At 40.7% G+C, this 23,845-nt stretch overlaps 4 protein-coding genes across 5 annotated transcripts in view; 1 reads left to right on the plus strand and 3 right to left on the minus strand.

The window, feature by feature from the left end:
• Positions 1 to 15,467, minus strand: part of N (neurogenic locus Notch protein) — a 47,587-nt gene extending 32,120 nt beyond the window's left edge. Inside the window, exons 1-2 of the mRNA XM_065489128.1 lie at positions 15,192 to 15,467; positions 7,185 to 7,263 (exon numbers count right to left, since the gene is read on the minus strand). Coding sequence (XP_065345200.1) covers positions 7,185 to 7,263; positions 15,192 to 15,264 — 152 coding nt within the window. The 5' untranslated portion in view covers positions 15,265 to 15,467. The remainder of the gene's footprint in view (positions 1 to 7,184; positions 7,264 to 15,191) is intronic.
• A 674-nt stretch (positions 15,468 to 16,141) lies between these two features.
• On the minus strand, positions 16,142 to 18,469 carry Ppcs (phosphopantothenoylcysteine synthetase). Its single transcript, XM_065489145.1, has 7 exons — positions 18,317 to 18,469; positions 18,051 to 18,203; positions 17,661 to 17,791; positions 17,514 to 17,602; positions 16,733 to 16,947; positions 16,491 to 16,676; positions 16,142 to 16,396 (listed from the first exon to the last, which is right to left on the minus strand). Exons 2-7 carry the CDS (start codon positions 18,180 to 18,182, stop codon positions 16,223 to 16,225), a joined length of 927 nt encoding a protein of 308 aa, XP_065345217.1. The 5' UTR covers positions 18,183 to 18,203; positions 18,317 to 18,469; the 3' UTR covers positions 16,142 to 16,222.
• Positions 18,470 to 18,659: 190 nt separating this feature from the next.
• LOC135942815 (facilitated trehalose transporter Tret1-like) lies at positions 18,660 to 21,096 on the plus strand. 2 transcript variants are annotated; one of them, XM_065489136.1, is made up of 7 exons: positions 18,660 to 18,894; positions 18,977 to 19,206; positions 19,394 to 19,529; positions 19,586 to 19,843; positions 19,900 to 20,168; positions 20,230 to 20,475; positions 20,539 to 21,096. In XM_065489136.1, the coding sequence occupies exons 2-7, from the start codon at positions 19,096 to 19,098 to the stop codon at positions 21,037 to 21,039; spliced, it is 1,521 nt and encodes a 506-aa protein (XP_065345208.1). In that variant the 5' UTR covers positions 18,660 to 18,894; positions 18,977 to 19,095; the 3' UTR covers positions 21,040 to 21,096. The 2 variants fall into 2 exon arrangements, with proteins under 2 accessions (XP_065345208.1, XP_065345207.1); XM_065489135.1 differs by having other exon boundaries at positions 18,998 to 19,206.
• A 376-nt stretch (positions 21,097 to 21,472) lies between these two features.
• Positions 21,473 to 23,722, minus strand: LOC135942819 (facilitated trehalose transporter Tret1-like). Its single transcript, XM_065489143.1, has 7 exons — positions 23,589 to 23,722; positions 23,362 to 23,530; positions 22,966 to 23,101; positions 22,650 to 22,907; positions 22,332 to 22,600; positions 22,028 to 22,279; positions 21,473 to 21,967 (listed from the first exon to the last, which is right to left on the minus strand). Exons 2-7 carry the CDS (start codon positions 23,413 to 23,415, stop codon positions 21,473 to 21,475), a joined length of 1,464 nt encoding a protein of 487 aa, XP_065345215.1. The 5' UTR covers positions 23,416 to 23,530; positions 23,589 to 23,722.
• Positions 23,723 to 23,845: the final 123 nt, after the last annotated feature.

Below are 23,845 nucleotides of genomic sequence, written 5' to 3' on the forward strand. Positions count from 1 at the left end.
GATGTGTGCATCGCACGACGCCAGTAATGAGGGGTCACGCTACCGGTACCACCGGGTTCAATAGATCAATTCCAAGCACAAATTGTTACTAATAAACTGTCGCACCGTTTCGACACCCAAGAGCAATTTGTCGTCACAAGCGAATTTAGTTTCAAAGACGGAGGCGAGCCAGAGGAGAGCAAACGCGCCAATCTTAAGTGAATTCAACCACAAATTGGACCCAACAGAGAAATACAATCATTTTCCAACTATCCACATATCGAGGAGGGGAAAATAAACAAACCGGCGGCAGGTCGTTTGTTGTCTACTAATTACCGCGGATGACTCTCGCAAACGAGCTTTTTTCATTGCACGCGTTCAAATTGAACTCCATTGAAGCAGAACCTTTGTTTTTTTTATAAGAAGATGAGAGAATTAAAGACCATATCTAGCGACACTGTTTTTTGCGGTTTTTGTCGGCAGAGACAGGTGCAGGGAAATTGCAAAGTTGTGGTTTTAAAATCTACTCTTATGGGCAATGGTTCTGCTTTAAGCCACCAGCAACAGGCCTTTTGAAGTGCAAGTCACATAAAACCGAGTGTGAATATAAAATTTTAAAAGCATAGGGTATGAGAAAGAGATTACATGTTTCAAAATGCGACTGTACAACATTATCAGAGTGCTTTCTAAACGGTGCCCATAAAAACGAATCACCGACTATTCATTCCAGTCAATTAATTTCATAACAAATCATGCTCGATCGAAAAAGTGGCGGGCGGGCGGGCGCGGACGAGAGTAGGCGACTCTCGAAATAATTAGTGGCACGGGCGTTTGATTGAAAATTATCGAACACGATCAACAAGGGTCACGGCGGCAGCCTCGTTTCCTTTAGTGGAAGATGGGATTCCAGATACAAGGAGACCTTGGATCAAAAGAGTGCGTGCGCCCGACAATAGGCACGGCATGTAAAGCAGGGTGCCTAACTTCTTATTTCGGCGCGCCGCTTGCCGTCCGACACACGAACGCGAGTTCTTTTTTCCTTTCCCACGAGCAGGAAAGAAAGAAAAGCACGGCGCATGCGCTCCTCCGAGTCTCTGCCTGGCTCAGGTATCTCGCACGCAGGGAGGGAGCAAGCCAGCCCTCAGGACATTCCAAGCGGACTGGGTTCCTGCTGATGGCCGTCGTTGAGCGGGCGACCGTCAGAGTGCCGAATGGTGGCGACGGCGACCGAAGCGAACCAACGCGCAGGTGAAGCAGCCAGCAGAATCAACCTTTTATTTGTGGGAGGTGGGGGCCGCGCCAGGATGGATGAATGTACAGTTCAATCAAGAGAAAATAAACTCTTATCAAATTGCATTTTAAACACAATCGCCTGCCCGCGGAGAGAACAGAAGGAGGAGCAGGAAAATCCGTGGCTCGAATTTTGTTCAATAAGCATTTTTTGTTGTCCGCACCGCCATTCTTCTCCCGCTTTTTGATTAAGGTTTTATTCTACCTACCTGCAGCAGGTAGTACAAAGAGCATACACACGTGAGTTCTTACGAAACTTGATAAGGGAGAACCCTCTTTCTTTCGTAAATTGAATGTGTTCGTAATTTGGTTCAAATGACGGAGGGAAATTTCTTGCTTGCAACTTGTTGTCTGCCGTGTGATATTTTATTATCTTTGATCTCGCGGAAAGAGTGTGCGCACTCATTACTTCGAGTGAGAACAGCAGCAGCAGATTGTGATTGCGTTTCCTATGCTCAGGTGTAAACTTGAGCGTAAATACAAACTTAATCAGATCTGCAAGAGAGAGGCTGCTGCAGCAGGTTGAATAATTACCACAGGGGCTTAATCCGCTCAGCGAATTATAAGCTGATACCGCTCTACGAAATCTGGGTGCAACACCACACTACGCAAGCAGATCAGCCAACGTTGGACAAATTTAAAGCTTCATATAGTGCAAACTTATTATATCACACAACAGAAAACTTGCAATTTTCTATATAAAATTGATGGAACAAGACCAGCGAAGTGCAGAGGGTTAAGGCTATTCGTCCCTGCTTTCAACGTAGTCTCTGTCACAAAATTGAAGTAACCTTGATTTTTTTTTAAACTTTTCCACCAAAGCTGCAGCAATTAACGACAGGCTTAGCTGACCGGCCTTGATGTTCCCTCAGACCGGCAACTGATAAATTGGCACCCCCCGCATTTCAAAATTGCTCATCATTCTTTGCTTTGTCAGTTTTTTCAAGGAATGTTTCTTATTGCACTGAGAGTGGCCCCCTGAGGGTGCACAAAGAGCAGTGACGTCTTCTAAACCCTTATCATATATGAAACGCACGCACCAAAATTTAAGGCGAACTTAACGAAATGAGCCAGTTTTTCTAAGGTACAATAAACTGCTCTACGATTAGTGCATTAATCTTCCAAGTAAGTGCCCCGTATTTTTTTAATTTGCAATCAGCTATTCCCGTTATAAGAAAGACTCGGTCAAAGTGTGGCATAAAAATCAGTTAGGAGCAAATTTTATCTCATAAAAAATGATATCTAAATTATTTTAATCCCTTCAATAGTATCAAATTAATCATATTACAAATTATTAAAAAAATAACATTTTGAGCACTATCAAAAATTGACAACAGGAAGCTTATCTTGGTTATGTCAGTTGAGTTGAAAAAATAGATGCACTTCTTAGCACTTTTTAGCTTTCACATCTTTTTCTGTGTCCTGAAATGTTCCATTAGTAATCATTATGCTAGCAAACCCCCAAGAAATCGAAGGGTCGTCAATCGGATTGGTAGACAGTTGAAAAGAAAAATGTAATGTGCGCGCGTCTGATGTTATTGTTCGAGTCACGAATGGCTATTCCAAGCTGTTTCACGATTAAAAAATGCCGGTGCTGTTACAATGGCCTGGCGAATCTATAGTTATGCTGGTTGTGTGCACTATCAGCAGCCAGCAGGATTCTTTCCCATTTCAAACACGCACTGCATGCGCGCGGATGGGCTGGGCTGCCAAATATAATGGTCACAGCGTTGTTTAACAAAAACCATTTCATCAAAGGATGTTTGATTTTTGTATTTTCTATGTAAATTTGCTTTGAAAGCAAATACTGTGTAAAAAGCGAACGCACTTTGGAGCAAGGAGTGCCACGCTAAATAGTGCTGTGAGTTTTGTTTCAATTTGCAGATCAGAAACTCACAACAATCTCTGTTTTACAGCACTTGTTCTCACAGGAAAGTTTTCTTTTTGAACGGCAAATTTGCTGACACGAATTTTCTCTGCATTAACTGGCACATTTTTAGTTACACAAAGAACATTATTTATCTCATATTTGAAAAAAGCAGGAAAAGAGAGAGGGATGTTTTCCAGACATCTCGTTTAAGTTAAGCCCCTTGAATTTCATATTTATTTTTTTCTCGTGACAGCAGAAAAAAGTAACCTACAGGAGGCCAATTTTATGTTAAGGTATTGTTATTTTGTCAAGGCCTCTTAGTTAGCTTCTTTCAGAGAGACAAAGATGTATGCGTGTGTACTGTCACTAAAAATGATTCTATTAGAAACGCACAATCGCACATCCGGTCACGCGCAATTGAGACAACGATCGATCCCAGCAGTCGCGCACTTGGCTCACTTAATAATAGCAACGATAATTGCGATCAGCTGCAGACTGACTTTCGATTTCATATTTCATCGTCGCGCAGACTGGAAACAAAACAGGCGAGCGATACACATTGTTAATGAGGCGACATGCGTGTGAGACGATTCTCACAGAGAGCAACAAAACGCGGCGCATGTGTGTCATAATCGCGAGTGTGAGCGGCAATTAATAATCACACAATCGATTGGCTGCGAAACCTCGGCAACATCTGTGGTCGTTCCGAAGGGAAGGAGCTTTCTCATAGCTAGGCACGCGCCCTTTCAGCACACCGACTCCCTATAGGCTTGATATCCATTGACAATCTGCTGGGAATAAGCGAACCCTTCCGTCACTAGGAGTGATACTAGAGCGAATTTTATGCGCCTTCCCCGGTCAGAGGATGCAAAACCAAGAAGCGTGGGAAATGTTGTGGCTACTTGTTCCAAAAACATCCCAAGGGATGAAAGAACATTTTCAAAGCAGCCCCTGAAATTTGGAAACCTTAACCTGTGGGAAATGCTAAAATGCCGGGTTCACCGGCGAGGTCACTTGAAAGAGATTTTGCTGGCCTGCTGGGCAGTAAAACTACAGTTGAATGTGTGGAGGAAATAAAAAGCATTCCATCCTCAGCAGCGAGGGCATAACCTCTTGCTTCTGCTCCTCTCTCATCATGCGCCGAAATATTCACGAAGCGCCGTGTTTTATTAGCGCAATAAAAAATTAAATATTATCAATCGGCCTTCAGCAAGCGATTGAGTTATCAAGAGTTGATCGACGATCGGGGGCGCGGTAATTGCGGAACAAAGAACAATGTGTGTATGCGTCGACCGCAGAAGGATAAATGCGCGTCGAGTACGAAAGGGGTTAATCGTGCGTGCTGAGAGTGAAAACGATAAAAGGGATGATGATGATGATGAAGATAATGAATTAACAACGCAGCCGTGGAGAAAAATATGTAACAGATGCACCGGGCGGCGGGCAATGTGGCGGTGCACACACGCGGACGCACAGATGTGCCGTCTATCGAGGATGTGTGGGAAAGATTTTTGGACCACTTCGCGCTGGCTGAGATTTCTTTTTCACTTGCAACGAGTCGAGGGAGGGATTTATGTTTTCTGTTAGCCCGCACACAAAAAATTAAACTCTTTGCAACATTTGGTGACTTTATGATCTAATAAAGTTGAGTAAAAAATTAATAAACGCTGAAATGCAACGATAAAGACGTGTTTAGTGTTTAAAAAGTGTGAGGATTGACTTGAAACACAAGAGTTACAATTTTACGTCTGCTAACTCACACATTATTTTGAGTCGTGGTCATGGGAACAACAATTGAAAAAGCAGCATTTGGTCCAGAGAAAAATGCACTCTAATTTAATTAGCTCGAAATTCGAACATACGGCTGAGTTAAAGGCAAATCACGAGGGACCGCAGACAAAAAGTGGCCAAAAAGACAGCCTATTGTATGTAAATGCATTCCCTAAATAAAAGGGGTGCGAGCCGCATCACACACGAGGGTTGACCGCAATGTGCGAACGCGACAATGTTCCGATAATGACGTGACATATATTCGACGGGGGATGTTTTTTACGAGCAAGAGAGCGCATGCAGAAAAGGAGAGAGAAATTATCGTGAGCACAATTGCTTTATATTTATTGCAGCAGCCGCGAGGATGATACCTCTGTCAAACAAAGCCCTAACAGATGCGCGCCATTCCTAAAAAAGAGCTCGATGGCTGCAACAAATTTGCTATTCAAACGGCAGACAAACACTTGATCCAGATTTCCAGAGCATCAAACTCACAGCACAATGGGATTTAATTAGAATACGCCTCGCCTGCCTTTTGGTCTGCTTCGCGGGCAAGTGCTGCGCGGCACTTGATATTCGATAAAAATCAAGTGCATCCGCGGCTAAAAGTAAATAACGCATTGAAAGCAGGGCGGCTGCTGCTGAAAAGGAGGAATGTAAATTAAGTCTCGAATGATTCATCGGAAAATGCAACAGATTTTATGCTCAGGAGGCGTAATTGCTTTCCTAAGTACATTTGAATAGCACTCCTAGCACTGCAAGGCATTTCCATTTCGAATCCAATATTGTATTTTATCTTTTGTCCACGAGTGGCAGAGGAGGTTTGCAAAATAATAAGGAATCAATGGCCGCCTGTGTGCGTAAATTCTCCATAAAAGGCAAGATGTCGTGTACATGCTTTCCAATAACAAATTGCCGGCGCGAAGGCAAAAGTCGCCATCAATTTTTGTGTCAATTCGCACGACATTTTGGCATGCGACTCGTTTTTATTCTAATTGCAACAAGTTACGACAAAAGAAATGCTTCTGCATACAAATTGCACGCACAGCTTCTTATTTGTATAATTATTGACTTGTGTTTGCGCCGAGCCATGTTTTATCTGAGCTCTCCAGCAAAAAATATTAACAAACCCGATCCGCAACGAGAGGCTTCAGGTTTTAAGCTGCTGATAGAGCAAAAAGGCGAGCCACGGAAAAGGCTCTGTAACCTCTTCTCTCCCGTCGACCGCACCACATGTATATTATTTCTCGCTCCTCCTTGCTTTGCATATCATTCCACTTGCCCGCGTTCATTATTCGAGGTGAGTGAGAATCGCTTCACTTCTCAGACTGAGCTGAGGTGCTGTTAATAAATTTTTATGTCCTCCACTCACATACACGGAGCTAATTTAAAATGTCTCATATCAGCATAATTTTACGTTGGGACGGACCAATTCAAGGGGACTAATCAGATCAGATATGCTTGACCAATTTCAGTCCTAAAAATGATGAAAGAGCTAGAATTTTTTAGCACAAATTTTCCAGTGCAACAACCCGTCAATTTTCAAAAATTGCCAGCTTAAATGCATCTACTTGCAAGTGAAGCATCACAACGGTTTCTCTAATTAATCTGCATGAAGTCGCGTTTTCTGCATGTGGACCACCTATTATGAATTTTTCTCCTCTTGCACGTTTTCTAACTACATACAAAGAGTGGCTTTCATATACTTGCGCGCCGCTGGAGCAGCCGCGACTTCTTGTTTCATCCTCTCTTTCCCGTTTCTCACACGTTTTCGCCGAAGCTCATAATAATTCCAGTTTAGCACAACGTCGTCGTATGTAGGTAGTAGATACATGCGCGCGGATGCCGACGATTATGCAGCAGCCATACATTATTTCGCTAACTGTCAGGTTTCCGGGTCACATTCTAGTAGCAGCGGCAGGTGATGGATGAAAGAAATTACTGCCGGGCGCAGTAAAACTGGATTTTATGCCGACCGATTCGCCAGGGAAAATTATTATTCCTGACACAGGCACCGCAGAATTAAAATCACTTTACGAAATGCGCGTTAATTTTTTCCCGCCAGCGTTGGCCAGCAGGAGACCTCATTTCACTTAGCACTTTAACTACTTAGGTTTCGCAGATTTTACGGCACAGAGATGCATGATGTGAAGCGGTTAAAATTATGAAACATGCATTTTTCAGTTATTCATATTAGAAAAAGGAGGAATTAAGGGTAAAGGGGAAATTGAAGACAAACTTTTAATTTTTAAATGAAGAAAAATAGTGTACTTACTTGCAAACCAGATCACCGTAACGATTAGGACCACAAGTTCCTTTGTTTTTGCAGGGGTTAGGAGAACACGATTTCACAGCTGAAACAAAAGAGTTCGCGATATGATTAATAACCCTAATTATTCAACACGTTGCTCACAACTCTTGCCGGCTCGATTTATTATGCGGCCACGGAGATTGAGCGAAGTAATTAAACTTTCAGATCCAAACAACACTTCTTTATTCGCTCGCAAGCAATGCTTCAACACACACGCGAGCCTCGGTGCGCGTAGTTATTATTAATTGAGCTCAGCGAAATGTAATTAGCCGGAGCTATTGTTTGCGATCCGCCAGTAATACCAACAGCCGATTTTCCAGCCGGCTGGGGCGGTGTAATCATCGTTACATTGAACAAGATCTAAACGACTTTTTAATTAAGGCGACAAGAACAGCAATCGCGAGATATTCGTAAGCCATTATTTTCCGAAAGCAGTCGATGTGGGGGTGACTAAACTAATTCAATTAAATTGAGGTCTTAATTCACACTTCCATCCGCATGGTCGGAGAGATGTGTAATTTTTCAATCCAATATGGTTTGAAACAATTGGTCAAATATTTTTTGTTTAGCGTCTGTTAGCCAAGAAGACGAGTAATTTTCACGTGGCCATCTGGACGTTTTTCCAACTGAGTCTTGATTAAAACGCAGATAATTGCGACGTAAACGCTGTTACGTGCTGCAATCAGTGGTGTTTGAAACCTTTTTCAAGACGTAAAAGAAAAATTAATTGATTTAATTGCACGAGTAGATCGAAACTCGGGACAAACTGAAATAAAATTCCTTTTGGAATGACGCTGAGTGCGAGCCGCTCTTCCTCGCGCGTACAATAGCCTCGCTAATTTCGCATTCAGACTCACGTGATGTATTTCAAGTACGCACGTTATAACTCGCAACCATCGCATAAATTGAAATTGTTTGAAGCAGGAGAACGTTAAATTCTTGTCTTGTCGCTGGCATGATGCGAGAAACGAATTAGTGTAGGCGTGATTGAATTCGTTGAGAGAGGCGGTAATATCAGTATGGGAAATTTTGAGAAGGGACTATCGGCCAAATGCAGACGGATGTTACCAGATAAGAGCAAACAAGGCACAGTAAAAGAAAAATGTTCGTTTCAATTTCTGCATCTTGGCTGGACCGGATGAGAATGATATTGGACTGAATTTCCGCTCGTTTGCATGCCAAGCATTGTGCTCGTCGGCGGCACGTTATTACTCGGCACATTATTCCCCCAGTGAAGTGGCATGGGGACGCATGGGGTACTAAAATGGTTTGACGCGAGGGTCGTCGCGCGCTGCTGACTCGTCGCCAACACGTGGCGACGGGGTGAGTTCTGAACCCCGAGTAACGGTCATTGAAATCACCTTTATAGGCAGCCGCGAGACGAAAAGCTGTGAGTTCGAGGGGGTGCAGTTGGCTGTTGCTCATGTGGAATAGCTTATATGCACAACGCAGGGGTGGTTTAGTGTTTAGTTGTGGGCGGATGTTACGAATTCAGTCAAAAATTTAGAAGGCACTCACAAAATTACCATCTAATTTGAGTGAACAAAGTTTGCTTCCACAAAATTGACTGAAAACTGAAGAAATATCCCGGCACCTACTTACCTGAAAAAATCTTTAGCTGCTCAAAAGATGTTGTAATTTTTGTAAATTTGTAATGTTGGAAGAATTTTTGTGTGAGATCTCTTAAGAAATTAGTCAAATTCCAGAAGCTACACCGCAATAAAAAAATTAACTTCAGTATTAAAGCATGTGGCCTTTGCATACAAATTTTGATGAAAATTCTCCAAATTCACGCCCCCGAGCTATCATTTCTACATTTCACGCGACATAAAATGCAAATCTAGCCGGGCGTTTTGACTGGCCTTGCTCGTGGCTGGGCTCGCATGCCGAACAACGCAGCACGAAGCTGTTTTCCTCTCTGAATTGGAAATTATCAATAATAATGAAAGGCTGGCTCCGCTCGCCCGACTTTTTATTTCGTATCACTGCTTGAGATGCTGGACGACAAGCAAGCAACTCGTTCGCCCGAGGCCGCCCATATTGGTATTCATATCTCCGTGGGAATGCAAAACTCACTCTCGGCAAACTTGACCAGCAGGCGCCGGGCAAAAAATGCGCCAATTGCTCCCTCGCTTTGTGTCCCATATTTCGAAATTCAAGCTTTGATTTCGCAGGAAGAGGAACAAGCCTGGTCAGCTCTAATGGCCACGCAGCTGTTACCAATCAGCATTAAAGTTGACGAACGTGTAAAATATGAAATGATGATGATCAAAATAAGAGTGATACACGCGCACTGCACCTGCCGGTGACGTCACTTTGGTTCTCACCATTGTTGGGAAGCGGAGGGCCTTTAAAAGATTTTAATTTTTGCCTTAACTGCCAACCGACGTATTTCCGACCAAAACAAAAAGTAGTATATCCGCTCATGAGGAGACGCTCAAATGACTTTCTCACACAGCCCATTCATAGCTCGCTCTTTCCTTACAAAAACTGCACTTAACAGAGAAAAGAGGATAAAAACAGAGCAACGCGCGTTTGATAGAAATCATGAATGGCTTTTCCAGTGAATATCAGTGTGTGTGTGTGTGTGTGTGTGTGTGTGTGTGTGTGTGTGTGTGTGTGTGTGTGTGTGTGTGTGTGTGTGTGTGTGTGTGTGTGTGTGTGTGTGTGTGTGTGTGTGTGTGTGTGTAAAGCGAGATATTCATTATTATAATCATGTTGATCAAGCAGTCCTCTATCAAAAAGGGCAAGCAGCAAAATTATAACCCCAATAGGACGATAAAAGTTCAATTAAAAAATAAGATCAATTTGCGAGACAAATAAATGAGATAGCATGCGAAGTGCTTGTCATGCAGTGCACACGACTTGTCAAATGCTAATTTTTCATACAGTCATATTCAAGTTGGAGTAGTGATGAAAATTCAAACTTCGAAAGAAAAAGCCAGCGATACCAAGGTTGAAAATATATCAACACTTTCCTCCAAGGCAGGATTCGCCTGCATTCTCTTCACCTGATAATTTGCTAGGTGCCTCCATCCGCGATTGGACCACAAAACCGAGCGCAATTACATAGCGCTGGAGGTCCGAAAGGCCCGCACGTGAAGACGGTTCTTCTCCAACCTCTCTAATGGTCCTTATATTCGCGGTTCTCATCTCTCAGGGAGCAGCGCGTCGGTTACGGTACATGGACGGGAAATCGTTTGGAACATGCAAACTTTTTAGCACTATTGTAAAGTTCATTATCTCCACGACAACGGCGGTGGTGACCGACGAAGCGACGCAGACAATAAAATAAGTGTCTTTGGAACGTGTAATTTGAGGCTATGCGTGTTTCGCGGATTGACACAATCAGCGGCTGACGGCCGATGATGATTGCGCCCGCGTGCATGATGACCACTATTGCACACAATTTTGCACAGCAAAAATTATATGACCAGCAAAAGGAAAAGCGAAATCGATTTTGTCACCATGGAAGAAAGTAATAATTTATATTTCCCACTGACGTAGAACCAAATGAGTAAAAAAATGTCATAGTAATATTCATCAAAAAACAAGGCATTTATAATATCTGTCACTAAAACTAGTGACCATGATATATCAGCATTTAAGAATATTTTTAAAACAAGAATGTCATACCCACATAACTTCAATCCTTGGAATTTAGTTTGAAATCGAGATATTAAATCATGTTAAAGTTGCGCGCAAGCTGCCACAGGTAATAAAATAAACGATGAATTCGGCGACTGGATCGAGTAAGTTACAAAATCACCTGGCCCCCGCTCAACAAAAGATTTAATAAGAAAGATCCGCCATGGGGTCACCCCAGAAGCAGCGGCAGAGGTTGCATGAGGAGCTAGCTGGAGCATTGCTATTCAGCAGCAGCAGCTTTCAAATCTGTTTCTACAAAAACAGCTCACTCGATCGCTCGTCTGGCAGGCATGCAAGCAAGCAAGCAGGCAGGCAGGCCATCTTGGCTGCAAGGCGTACCGACCACCTGCCCTTTTCTCCGCGAACGACCAACCATAAAAAGGCGCAGAGGCTGCGGGCCTCATCTCAGGGATTTAGGCACATTCAACCGTAGATTTTATTCCAAAAAAATAGGAAAAATTATCCATCAGGGGTAGTGGATTATTTTTTAGGACCAAGAAAAACCGTACTAAACTATAAAAGGTTGAAATTGAAGCATGCTTTTTTGGGATAGAGCGATTTCCCTGCACAGTGCACGCCATTCATTGGTTTGCGCGTTTGAGGGAGTACTTGACAAAAAGTAACATAGCGATGCAGTTTTTTTTCTTTTTTTATTTATTAGCCGTTGCTTGGTAGAGACACAGAACGCTGCGTTGTTCAGTGGGGGAGGTGTCGCGAGGAAAAATAAATAAGCGCTAAGAAGAACATCATGGTGAAGGGGTTTGGGTATCAAACAAGCATATTTGCGTTGGAGCGATAAAGAAGCAGCAGTGAAAAATGGTCTTTTAAGCTCTGACACCCCCGTGCAAGCACGTTTACGGTGACAAGATTATACATAACAATGTAAAAATTTAGTATACAGTCATGCTCTGCAGCACCACGTTGTTCAAATTTCGAACGATCAACACTTGTATTGTGCATGACATATGCTCCAGGGATAAACGAGCAAAGGAGCCACCTAATAAAAACTTTCTTCCCCTGCGAGTTCAGAAGATCCTATCAAAGCCTGTAATTAGAGATCATTTCAGGCATGAGTTCAATTATTCACCGAATTGATAGAAAAAGTTGCGGCAGTTGCTATTTCAGAGCAAGTGATGCGAATCCCACGATATCCAATTGCGCCGCATACATCCACACTTTCTCTGCAACATTTGTAAAGAGGCGACTGTCGCGAGAGGAAACTGCATCTCGCGCGCAATCAGCTAGTTATAATTATATTCCAAATATATTCAAGACTGGCAATTACGTTTTCCATCCTCTTCCTCCTTGATTCATCGCCTCCGCGGCGGCTCACTAATAACAATGATTGCCACCGATATTTTCACCGCTGAGCATAATTTATGGCGCGCTCCTCTGCCTAGTTTTGCCCAGCAATTAAAAAAAAGGTCCGACCGCGGCTGGAAGCAGAGAAGGGTTCAGGAGGCAAAAAGCGGGCTGCCGTTCAACACGTGACCTGAACGTGCGCCAGTCGCGCCGACCTCTTCACCTGAGATTGAGAAGAATGCCCTATCCATTTGTATCTCAGCCGAGGGTGCATTTGGATTGACTGATTTCCAGCCATTACGTGAAAGCGCGGACCAGCATGATTGGAGTGTCACTGGCAGGGAAAATTCAATAATTGTAGAGGAGAGCTTTATCTGATACACACACTCTAAGTGCTTTCGGTAGCCGCGTCAAAATTCCTCAGCGATGGGGTGCTTTGATTAGATTTTGTTGCCATTGGAGATGGTAAAGAACGAAATGCACCCTTGAAAAGCAGTTTGTATATTTAAAAAAAGGTTTTCTTGGCATTATTATTATTCGGCGGGGGAAGGAAATAAAAAATAAAAATTTAATTCACTGGAAATCGAGCTTCACTTAACTGTTACTTAAATTAGATTCATTTTGAATAACGTTGTGTGTGTTTGTGAGAAATGTCCAACGCGGTATGCGGGGGTGAAATCGCCAGTTCGCAGAACGCAATATCTTTTAGTCAACAAGTGCTAAGTAACAATTTATGTGTAGCACTGTACTACAGCGCGCGGGATATCAATGCGCCAGCGAAGTGGTCTGGCGTAGGTCGCCGGTGGCTCCTCGGAGGGGGTTAGCTAGGCACGCTGACAACAGGCGGGTTGGGGGAAGGAAACGAAAAAGGAAGGGGCTCGCTCTACCGACCGCCAGCAGCTGCTGCTAGGCAATAGCTGTATTTATTTGCCATAATAAACTAACGATTTTGTCAACCTCGTCCTAAAACCACGCAATATAGCACAACTTATTAGCTAATGCTAACATTCTCCTAAAACTTAGAACATGATAACAAGAAAATCCATCGATTAATCCGAAAACCAACGCTTTCAGTTGGTTCGATCGATGGACCAGCAGAAATCGTGGGGTGGCAGCTGTTGGCTGCGAGTGCGTTATAAATGCGGAAGCACTCGTACAAAGAGCAGGCCAAAAGTGAGGGTCGTTTGTCTGGCATAGACGCGCATGCCAAAACGGAAAATTCGGTGCGCTGCGATAATTTAAATCGCGCTCAATGGATAACAGCTGCAGATCGCGAAGACTTTTAAAAACGGCCAAATGATCTCGAAGAGAAAGGAAAGGAAGTGGCGACTTTCGGGGTAGCTTATTGCTAGCGGGAAAAATGCCAAGTAGTTTCTTTCGTTACTTAACTTAAATTGAGCAATCAACTCGTTTCTTTCCTAATGAAAAAAGAGAGATATCCAGCCAGCAAGGAAAATTTATTTTATTTTCTGGCTCGTTTCACTCTAAATGAAAAAGCCCGGAGGACCAAAATCGTGTAACGTCTCTTTTAAAATGTTTATAAAATTCAAATAATGCTTTGTATGGACATAGATTAACCGAGCCAGCTTAGATCTGGGAATGATCCTACTCGCAAACACAAGCGAATAGGTAATTGTTTGCAACTACTAGAGCATGCTCGGGCCAATTCACGAACCAGTTTTGCCCCGGCGTCTAATGTAAGTCGCCGTGAGCACCCCGCAACTTCGCACAATGCTAACCAAAATCGAAAATTCGACTGCGACCTTTACGAAAAAAAAAATCTCGGGGCACCACAAAGGGCAGCACCGCCGTTTAGTAGGCGCCGCAGGGCCTGCAGGTCGTTTCAGCGGGTTGAGAGGAATTATACCGGTATGGTCAAGTAAAGATTTCAACGGCAATACCCCCAGTTTAAAAGGCCGATTGTTTTTACGAGCAGGATTACTCTAAATATGGAGACGAGTTACCGTACTTGATCAATTTAGCACCTTCCTCCTTGTGGACCTATTTTAACATTACCCTATCAGTGCCATGATATTTTCATTTTTGAGCATGAGATTCGTTTTCATCATTATTTGTGCTACCAACGAGGAGAACCGATCATATTTTGGCGATTGAGCAGCCAAGCGCAATGAATAGACGCACTCATAGTGGGATGATGATGCTAAATTAATATTTTGTTGTAATTTCATGGGCTGTAGAGGAGAAAATAAAGCTGATGATGTTTTCTGATATGCCACTCATAAAGCACCTAAATTTATCTCCATTATCGCCTCCACTAACAGAACCATAGCGAAAAATTAATTTAGCTCTGCTGTTTAACACCAGCTCTTCCAAAAAAGTATATTTATATAAATACAAAACCTCGAGATTTAACGCAAAAAAACGCTTAGGTATAAAATATCGATTAACTTGTAATTCTAACTTTTATTTTGGCTCTAGCCCCACGGAGGGCAAACCGCCCTTTCGCAGCTTTCAACGACCGACCATTACACAGCCCTCGAAGTTAATGAATGGTCAAAGCATGCACTTCTGCCAAGCTTATTATTATCATCCATGATTTTAAAATATTATCCATGATCATTATTGCCGCTAAGTGCAATTTGCATGCTTATGAGGTCAGAAACAACAACTATTCGCGACAATCTTGTTTGAAGCTGCCTCACTCGTTAAAATCTCCAAGAAGTCACCCTCTGCAACCTGTTAAAATCGCTGCTTAATTTTCACGCTTTCATCACGAAAATAGTGCGGCTCCCAACCTGATATAATTTAAAACAGCCCCCAAGGCATCAGCCACCTTCTCACCAAACTTAGTCGAAACTAGCAGGATAGCTGGCAACAGGTATTACCGAAAACACAATGGCCGCTGCAGCATGAACCTGAGCGCGAACGAGCACCGAGGATTCATCCTCACAATGTGTCTAGTTCATAAGCATTTTAAAATTATATTTCAGCGATTTAAGTTTTTACAAGTTAAACTAGATCATAATTTTTAGCAAAACATGTGTTGGAGGAAATGCTTACCACCGGCTGCGACCGTTTCAATGGCAATGAAGAGGGTAGCGAGAAGAGTGAACGTGAAACCACAGAGCTTCATCTTGATGAAAATTCCTAGAGATCTCGTAGAAATAATCACTTCCCAGCACACATTTGTTCACCAAGAAATGTCTCACTGCACCCCTCGGAGAATCAAGTCATCGTCCAACAGATAATCCATTGTTTATGTATCACTATCCGAATTGACAACCCTCTCGTTTCACGAACCAACTTAGAATGCCGAATGCCGCTAGCCGCCGCTTGCTTGCCACAACGCGGCGCGAGCTTCTTTTCGACGCAGACTCAAATTTACCATCAGCGCTACGAAGGTGCAGCAGCTGCGCGGATATTAATGAAACTAAAAAAAGAAGTCCGGACGCAGCGTAGATCCGTCCGCGCATCAGCTAGACAGCTACTGGACTGTGGGAAAATAACCTCTGTAGAGTTAAGTTTCGATTTAAAGCACTGCTATAGTTAGTAGAAGGAAAAATTTTAATCCTCAGTGTCAAGTTTATATTTTAATCTCTAATTTTCGTTATAAAATGGTTTGAACACTATACAAGATGTCAAATATATTAGAACTGATTTTCATTGCGCAAGGAATGCTCATACTCGCCGGAAAATAGCTTTACAAGATGATGGGATTCCAAGAACTTTGAATCTGAAAAGTCTTCCACGGCGGCCTCTGTTGAGGAAAACAAGCATTGAAATGAAATTATGCTAGAATATTAAACGAAGGTATCTGAGCAAGTAATAATTATTCTTCAATGCATAAAATGCCACTCCTTCAAAATTATGTATAATTTTTCTTTAACTAATATTAATGTTTAAATGAATTGCTATTAATTGCAAGTATAATGTATGATAAATGACATAGAATTTAAATAAAAGATATGAAGTACATTAATTTAAAATTTAAATAATATGTAACAGCAAAAATATTTTTATTTTAAATAAGATTGAACGAAATATTAATCAACACAGAATCAAAATGCAACAGAAACATTAAACTGGCTCAATTAGTTGGAGCTAATAAACAATGAATGAAGCGAGAGCAATTCAGATATAATATGCTGCTCAATTTCAAGGCCTGCATCCAACTCTTCTCTGGTCATCACTATTTCTCTGTGATTCTCAGATGTCACTAATATCACTTTACTTTTCCTGCTATGAAGCTCATTTGCAATTACCAGCTGAAATCAATCAAATAATTTTTCATCAATCTCAATATAAAAACATGTAGCTGCGATGATGTTTCAAAGAAAAAAATTTGCTGTTGGTCATCACCTTGTGTTTGTAATTCTTGAGGGCCTCTTGAGATTTTTTCACCAGAAGATTTGGGTCAGTTTCCAACTTGAACGAAACAACAAATGCGTTTGGCACCCACTCAGCAACCAACGGACGCAAAATCTTAGGCACCAAATGAAGGGAGATAGCAGGTGGACTTCCAGATGACTGCATTTTGTGTTCTGGCTGTATCCAGGAATTGTTAGTATTATAATCTTTGTTAACAAAAACCTAATTATTACCATTTGGTCCGTTGGAATGTAAAAGTCAGACACAGCTGCTGCCAAGTAGAGCATTGCCCTGCTTCCAAGGGCTCCCATGGCCTCTGATGAAACTCTAAGCAACCATAGATATTCAGTCAAGTGCGTGAAGGGAACCATAAGCAAGCGTCCAGAATCCAATGCTTCTCTTCTCTCTTTCAAAACTGGCAAGAGTTTTGGCACTTTCGTGGAAGCGACTGCAAAATTCCATAATAATAAATTTAATATCATTGATGCCTAATTAGCAAGCCATAAAAAGGCATGAATGAGAAGATTTTAATGTTTAAATATAGAAACCATCAGAAATCAAGTGTTGTGAATTATATAGAAGCCCTACAAACAGTCCGGTCAACACACTACTAAGCAATTAATGATAGTATTACTGGTGTAAGTTATAAGAACCTGAGATCCAATTTCATTATAATTAATTTATACAGGTTAAAAGTTGCAAATTCTCAACGATCGGTAGCAGTCACTTCTAATTTATAGTTTCAGCAAATGTATTTGAAATTTTTACTATAAATTCCATGGCATTTTTTAATGAGAAATGAATCAGGTCATCAACTTAAACAAGCAGGAAAACCAATCATTGCAGAGAGATTCGTTGGCTCTTGCATTTTGTGCATTTGCAATGTGAGAATCCATGCGATGTTTGGGATCAAGTGCAGGCTGATAAACATCTACATTTGACTCTTCCATTGCATTATGATTTCAGCTGGTAATTGCAAATGAGCTTCATATTATAATATATTAAAAAAAAAACCTTCAATGGTATCCTCTTCAGCTACTAAAAGACAGTCCAGTATCTCATCTCCAGTAAAATGTCTTGTAAAAGGCTCCAAAGATTTGTGCCTAGAAAATTAAATAATCATTCAATAATGAGAAAAGCAATTTTCACACTATAAATTACCTGTGCATAAATATGACAGCATATCCAGCCTTTAAAAAATATTCTGCAGAAGCAGATCCTCTTGTTCCAGCACTGAAGTTGTCAACAAAACGAACTGTGTTGTGCTCTAGTGGGACTGTTGTTCCTCCTGACTGAAAACAGTAATTAATCTGTATTACAACATTCACAGTGAAGAAAAGTTAGTCAATTACCTAATTGTAAGAAATTAAGAGAATTCAACTATGTATTGCTCCTCCTTTTAACTTAGCTTCGAAAAAGAAACTTGAAGATTTCAAAAGGTATGTTGAATTATGGATATTATTACTGTTAAATTTTTTAAAAGGGACTGAGTTAGATTGAAATGAGACACTTTAAGCGTTATAATTATTATAATTAAGTTTCATAACTTACTGTAACAAGAACGACATTCGTCTTGGAAGATGAAAATTTCTTGCAAAAGAGCTCAATCGCCTTCTTTTTACAATCCAAATCTTTAGGGGCTAAGTTTGAGGAAAAAAATTCCTCCCAAGAAATAGGATTCATCCCAGTTACGTTTCTGTTGACCTATTACATAAATTAGTATCATACATACAATACATCATAATACATATGTATTATTATTATGCATAGCAGTGAATTGATTTTAAGAGTTTGTAACACTGTTATGTATTACGTACTCTGTTTAATAGCAGCAGTTTCTTCTCAGATATCAAATGGGGTGAAAGAGAACAGAGTCAAAGGGAAAATATAAGTATAATACATAAAAACACAATGTCAACACCAGTCAACATGAGTCAGAGCAAAACATTGCATAAAGGACGTCCTTAACATTGCAGCCAACAAAATAAATGAATAATTCTTTAATAGAGATTTGTCATGTTGGTAACATTGTAAGAAGTGCAAAAGTTTTAAACAACAGGTTAACAGAGGATGAGACTAGAAAAACAAAACATTCTACTGAGGTACCGCGAGTTTCAAACTGTTTGTCATTCTCAACGCTAGGCATTGAGTTTACCTTGAACTTCGTGTCCTTGCTTGATTTTACATCTCGCAAGAAAGTTTTTAAATCGAGCCTGTGTGAAGATAGCAGTGCTTATAATGTGGAATTATGCGTATATATGTATTAAATTTATTCGTCTGCGACTGTATGCTGATTGAATGTAGATCAAAGGATGCTGAAAAGAAAGCATGTTTGAATCAGTTTAGTGCAAATCATGCTATGTACCTAGCTCTCTAATGTGTATCATCAATTAAGGTAAACAACTACTGACAATATGTACAATTATAAAAAAACTGTCTCACGCTATGATGTATAATGTACTTATTTATGTGCCTAGATAACTTTTTAACTGTTTTAGACTCAAGAGATTCCTATTAACGAAGTAAGGCAGAAGAAGTAACATTTTTTAATCCACTTTCCTGAGAGAAGCTTAACAAAATAATAATTTTATCAACCATGAGCCAAGACAGTGAAGAGCACAACGAACTGACCGAAATGAGTAATGTACGTAACTTTTGTGAAACAAAGAGTCCAACGACGTACGTTCGCAAAACAATACTCGCTCAGGTATGAATGAAATTTGATCAATTTTTCTCAATCAATAAATATTCACAATTACATGCAAATACTCAAATGATACATACATATTTTTGTATTTATGTTCCATTCATCTCGTGACTTTTCATGGTACATAATAATGTATACATAGATACATAAAATATGTTATTTTATTTTTAATTTTGTTTTCGTTCAGGGTTTTATGGCATCTCTTGCCCTCTTCATGACTGCTACGAATGGCATGACTTCAGGTTTTCCTGCCTTTCTCTTACCTCAACTTCAATCAAACAGTAGTGAAATTCCTACCACTGTAGATGAAGGATCCTGGATAGGTCTAAATTAATATGAGTTGCCAAAATACTTAACAAGCCCAGTTATAAATTTCTAGCCAGTATGCATTCAGTATTTACTCCAATTGGATCATTGTTGAGTGGTCCTATGATGGAACACCTGGGTCGACGAAATACATTAATGATCACCATTTGCCCTAAAGTCATTGGGTGGCTCTGCATAGCCCTTGCTCAATCTCATATTTTGCTGCTCGTTGGAAGATCTTTCACTGGACTTGCAACAGGAATGTCAGCACCTCCTGCCTTAGTGCTTCTCGCAGAAATTGCTGAACCTAAACTGCGTGGGTTTTTAACTGGTATAGCTTCAACGGTTTATTTTTGTCCGATTAAAAATGTTCTGTTTAAATTTCAGGCGCGCCTTCCACTAGCTTCTCTATGGGAATCTTGTTAGTCTATGCCTTAAACGCTGTTTTGCCTTGGAAGACTGTAGCACTGTTTGCAATGATTTTGCCCTTTGTTGCTCTTGCTATATTTTTCTTTGTACCGGAGAGCCCTTTATGGCTAGACAAAATGGGTAAGACTGATGAGGCATTGAAAGGACTTACTTGGCTAAGAGGAAATAACAGGGAGCAGGCAAAACACGAGCTTGAACAGATGAGAGCGCAGCAGCAGCATAACCAGGTACCTTGTTCCTTCAGACAAATGATAAAAATTTTTCAGGTCTTGCGTGATTATGTTGCAGTTAATTGATGAGGCGCTATCAACCTCAAGGAATCCCCTATTTTCTCGACCTATTTTGAGAGCCTTGGTGCTGGTCAATGTGTTCAATTTCTTCCAGGAGATGGCAGGAACATTTACCATTATCACTTATGCTGTCAACATTTTGCAACAAGCAACCGGTGGACAAGTGACTGTTACTGAAGTTGCTGTCTTAACAGCACTAGCAAGAGTAATCTTGACCGGCGCATCGTGTGTTATGCTTCTCCATGTAAGTGTGTTAATTGATATTAACACGAGAATAAAATAAATTTTCTCTTCACCCTGATTACAGTTTGGCAGACGACCAATGACCATTTCATCTGGCCTTGGTTCAGGTGCTGCTGCCATTTTTCTAAGTGGCTGGCTTTTCTGTGCACCAGAATCTGAAAATTTTAAATGGGTGCCTGCTGCCTTGGTTGTGATATTTGTAATATTCAATTCATATGGATTCTTCATGATTCAAGGAATAATGATTGGGGAATTATTTCCTGCCAGAGCAAGGGGTACCGCTAGTGGTATCACCTGTGCTCTCATTAACACCACACTGTTTTTCACGACTAAACTGTATCCATGGATGACAGATGTCATGAAGTCTTCAGGTTTATTTTTATTTTTTGGGCTTATGTCTTTCATGGGAACAGCAGTTGCATACTTTTTCTTACCTGAGACTTTTGGTAGAACGTTAGCTGAGGTAGAGGAACATTTCAGTGGTCCCTCAGTATTTTGGCGTCGCAATATTATCCAGCAATACAAAGAAAGCGTCAATGAACAGAGACGGCAGTGTGCCCAATAGTAGAGAGGAGATTTAGAATAAGAAAAGTTTAATTTATAAGACTGAAGAAACAGGATCAAAGTATTTTTTGTGTAAAAGAAACAACATTTGTATTTGCGCCTTTTTAGATGTTTTAATGTTTGATGAGATCCATTGAAAAATTCAGGCAAAGACAATGTAAGGTTTTCATTTTATCAACCACGGCTCATGACTTATTGCTGTAGCAACGCTTGGTATTAAAAATAGCAAAATAATTTTGAATTGATCAAATTGTTATATTTGAATGTTCATTTTATTGTAGTTACACAGTTCACAGTCTTGTCAATCTCACTACTTCATTTATCATTAAAGAAATAAACGGTAAAAATAATTTGCAATTGAATGGTTTCATTAGTAAATGGTTTATAAAACACTAGCAACATATATGAGTTGTGCGCAATTTCATATAGGGATTTCAAGGTTTGAGTGCAACATTCTCTTCGCCTTTGATAATTTCATCAACATTTCTCTTCTTCCAGAATACGGAGGGTCCGTTAAAGTACTCTTCAATCTCAGCCAGTGTTTTGCCCTTTGTTTCTGGCATGAAAAAATAGGCAAACAGTGTGCCTGCTACAGTCATCAGGCCGAAAAGCAGAAAGAGTCCAGCTGGCTTAAGTGCGTGGGTCATCCATGGGTATGTTTTTGAAGTAAGGAAAAGAAGTACATTAATCGCAGCGCAGGTTACTCCGCTAGCAGGCCCTCTTGCCCTCGCAGGAAACATCTCTCCAATCATCAGGCCCTGTATCATGAAGAAGCCATAGGAATTGAATATAACATATATGATGATTAGAACTGCAGGAACCCAGGCCAACTTTTCCATCTCGGGCATCCACAATAGCCAAAAACTTAAAATCAAGGCTGCTGCGCCAGATCCTATGCCCGATGAAATAGTCATTGGACGCCGGCCAATCTAAAAAGGTGTGTTATCTTTTGTTTTTCTAATTGAAACTGACTAACATGTCAGACTTGCCTTGAGAAGCATGAAGCAAGCGATGGAAGTAAGAACTACTCTGGACAAAGCTGTAAACACAGCAATTTCAGTGTCGGTAGCTTGTCCACCTGTTGCTTGCTGAAGGACGCTGACAGCGTAAAATATGATTGTGAATGTGCCAGCCATCACTTGGAAGAAATTAAATACATTGACAACCATAAGTGCTCGTAAGATAGGCTGAGACAGAAGTGGAGAAGTGCTTGTTTTGTTTGTACCAGCCTCTTGTCTCATCTGGAAGGTAATTGAAATTGAATACCTGTTCATTGAATATACTTTGACGTGCCTTATTTTGCTGTTGTTGTAGTTCCATTAGCTCAAGCTCTTGCCTGGCCTTCCCAGCATCACCACCTCTGAGCCATGTCAAAGAGCTTGCTGCCTCATTGTTCCTATTCGCCTTTGCCAACCACAATGGACTCTCAGGAAGCACAAAGAAGGAGGCAAACGCCATAAAAGGAACAGTTGCAGCCACAAGGGCGACCATTTGCCAAGGCAAGAGTGAATTCAATACATAAATCATGAGAATTCCTATTGAGAAGCTTGTTGAAGGAGCCCCTAAGATAATTAAATTCAATTTCTAGAATACATTCACTTTCTAAGCTACCAACTAAAAATCCTCTTAATTTTGGCTCTGCAGTCTCTGCAAGCAGAACTAAAGCAGGCGGAGCTGACAGTCCAGTAGTAATAGCCGTGAAACACCTTCCAATAAGTAATACAGCATGCGTTTTTGACATGTAAATAGCCATCCACCCCAGTAAGCTAGGCACAAGGCTAAAAAGCAGGGTAGTACGGCGTCCAAATCGCTCCATTAATGGCCCAGACAAGAGTGAACCCATGGGAGTAACAATTGAGTGAATGCTGGCTAATGAAATTCATTAATATTTAAATTTGCATGACGCCTTTTAAACGCTTAAACGCACCTATCCATGAGCCCTGTTCTTCTGTAGTTGGAAGAGTGCTATTTTCAGCCTGAATCTGTGGGAGTAATAAAGCAGAGTAACCAGCTGTCATTCCATTATTGGCCGTAACTAAGAGAGCAGCAGTTGTAAGGAATGTCTAAAAAAGCCAAAAATTTAATCAAAATATTTCATTATCTATAAAAAGCACTTTTGGGCGTAAGTTTTTAAAATAATTATATAAGAGCTTCAAGCAGTGTTTTTGTCTCAACCATCTGTAGCAATTCAAGAAAATTAATAAAGTAATTAATTTACTTGTTAAATAATTATTTCAAAATTTGAATACTTTAATTTAATACTTGTTTGCAAGCCAGTGCACAATAAACACATTCAACCCTGGTCTCCTTGAAAAATATTTACCTGAGCGAGGATTGCTTTGCGTCTGTATATTTTTGATTTTGTTAAATTTTCCATATTAGCGCCAAAGAGCTGAATGCAGCTTTTATGATTAGGATGCTCTTGCTGAAATCTATGCGTCAAATTTGTATTGCACTTTCAGTGGCGCCAGAAATAGAATACTGCGCAAGTACTGAAATACAATTTCAAAATGATCATGTTGGACTCCTACTTATTCTTGAAGAAAATACTACCATCCGCAGTATAAAATAGTACAGCATTCACTCAGCAAGCTCTAGTGCATAACATTGCTGTAGGGCAACTAATCTTGTGGAAAGCTACACAGCCTTTTGTTATCTGATTCAGCAAACACAGATAAGGGAAATTATTATTTTATGTGTGTGTTCATTATAAATAGTAGCCATATCCAGTTCAATATAATAAAATTAGAATCTCGCACTTGCAGGTAATTTATTCAAAGCACCAAGCCATTCCCATAAATTAATAG

The sequence above is a fragment of the Cloeon dipterum genome, chromosome 4 (genome assembly GCF_949628265.1).
Source record: "Cloeon dipterum chromosome 4, ieCloDipt1.1, whole genome shotgun sequence".
Classification (NCBI taxonomy): domain Eukaryota; kingdom Metazoa; phylum Arthropoda; class Insecta; order Ephemeroptera; family Baetidae; genus Cloeon; species Cloeon dipterum.

What these genes read in the sequence shown, in the direction of transcription:
- Ppcs (XM_065489145.1), bottom strand. Translation starts at nt 18,182, where the DNA reads ATGAATCCTATTTCTTGGGAGGAATTTTTTTCCTCAAACTTAGCCCCT. An exon ending in GCTGTCATATTTATGCACAG is followed by an intron (nt 17,603 to 17,660) that starts GTAATTTATAGT and finishes TTAATTTTCTAG; the next exon opens with GCACAAATCTTTGGAGCCTT. An exon ending in ACATTCCAACGGACCAAATG is followed by an intron (nt 16,677 to 16,732) that starts GTAATAATTAGG and finishes TCCTGGATACAG; the next exon opens with CCAGAACACAAAATGCAGTC.
- LOC135942815 (XM_065489136.1), top strand. Translation starts at nt 19,096, where the DNA reads ATGAGCCAAGACAGTGAAGAGCACAACGAACTGACCGAAATGAGTAAT. An exon ending in GCAAAACAATACTCGCTCAG is followed by an intron (nt 19,207 to 19,393) that starts GTATGAATGAAA and finishes GTTTTCGTTCAG; the next exon opens with GGTTTTATGGCATCTCTTGC. An exon ending in AGATGAAGGATCCTGGATAG is followed by an intron (nt 19,530 to 19,585) that starts GTCTAAATTAAT and finishes ATAAATTTCTAG; the next exon opens with CCAGTATGCATTCAGTATTT.
- LOC135942819 (XM_065489143.1), bottom strand. Translation starts at nt 23,415, where the DNA reads ATGGAAAATTTAACAAAATCAAAAATATACAGACGCAAAGCAATCCTC. An exon ending in GCAAAGCAATCCTCGCTCAG is followed by an intron (nt 23,102 to 23,361) that starts GTAAATATTTTT and finishes TGGCTTTTTTAG; the next exon opens with ACATTCCTTACAACTGCTGC. An exon ending in ATTAAGAGGATTTTTAGTTG is followed by an intron (nt 22,601 to 22,649) that starts GTAGCTTAGAAA and finishes TAATTATCTTAG; the next exon opens with GGGCTCCTTCAACAAGCTTC.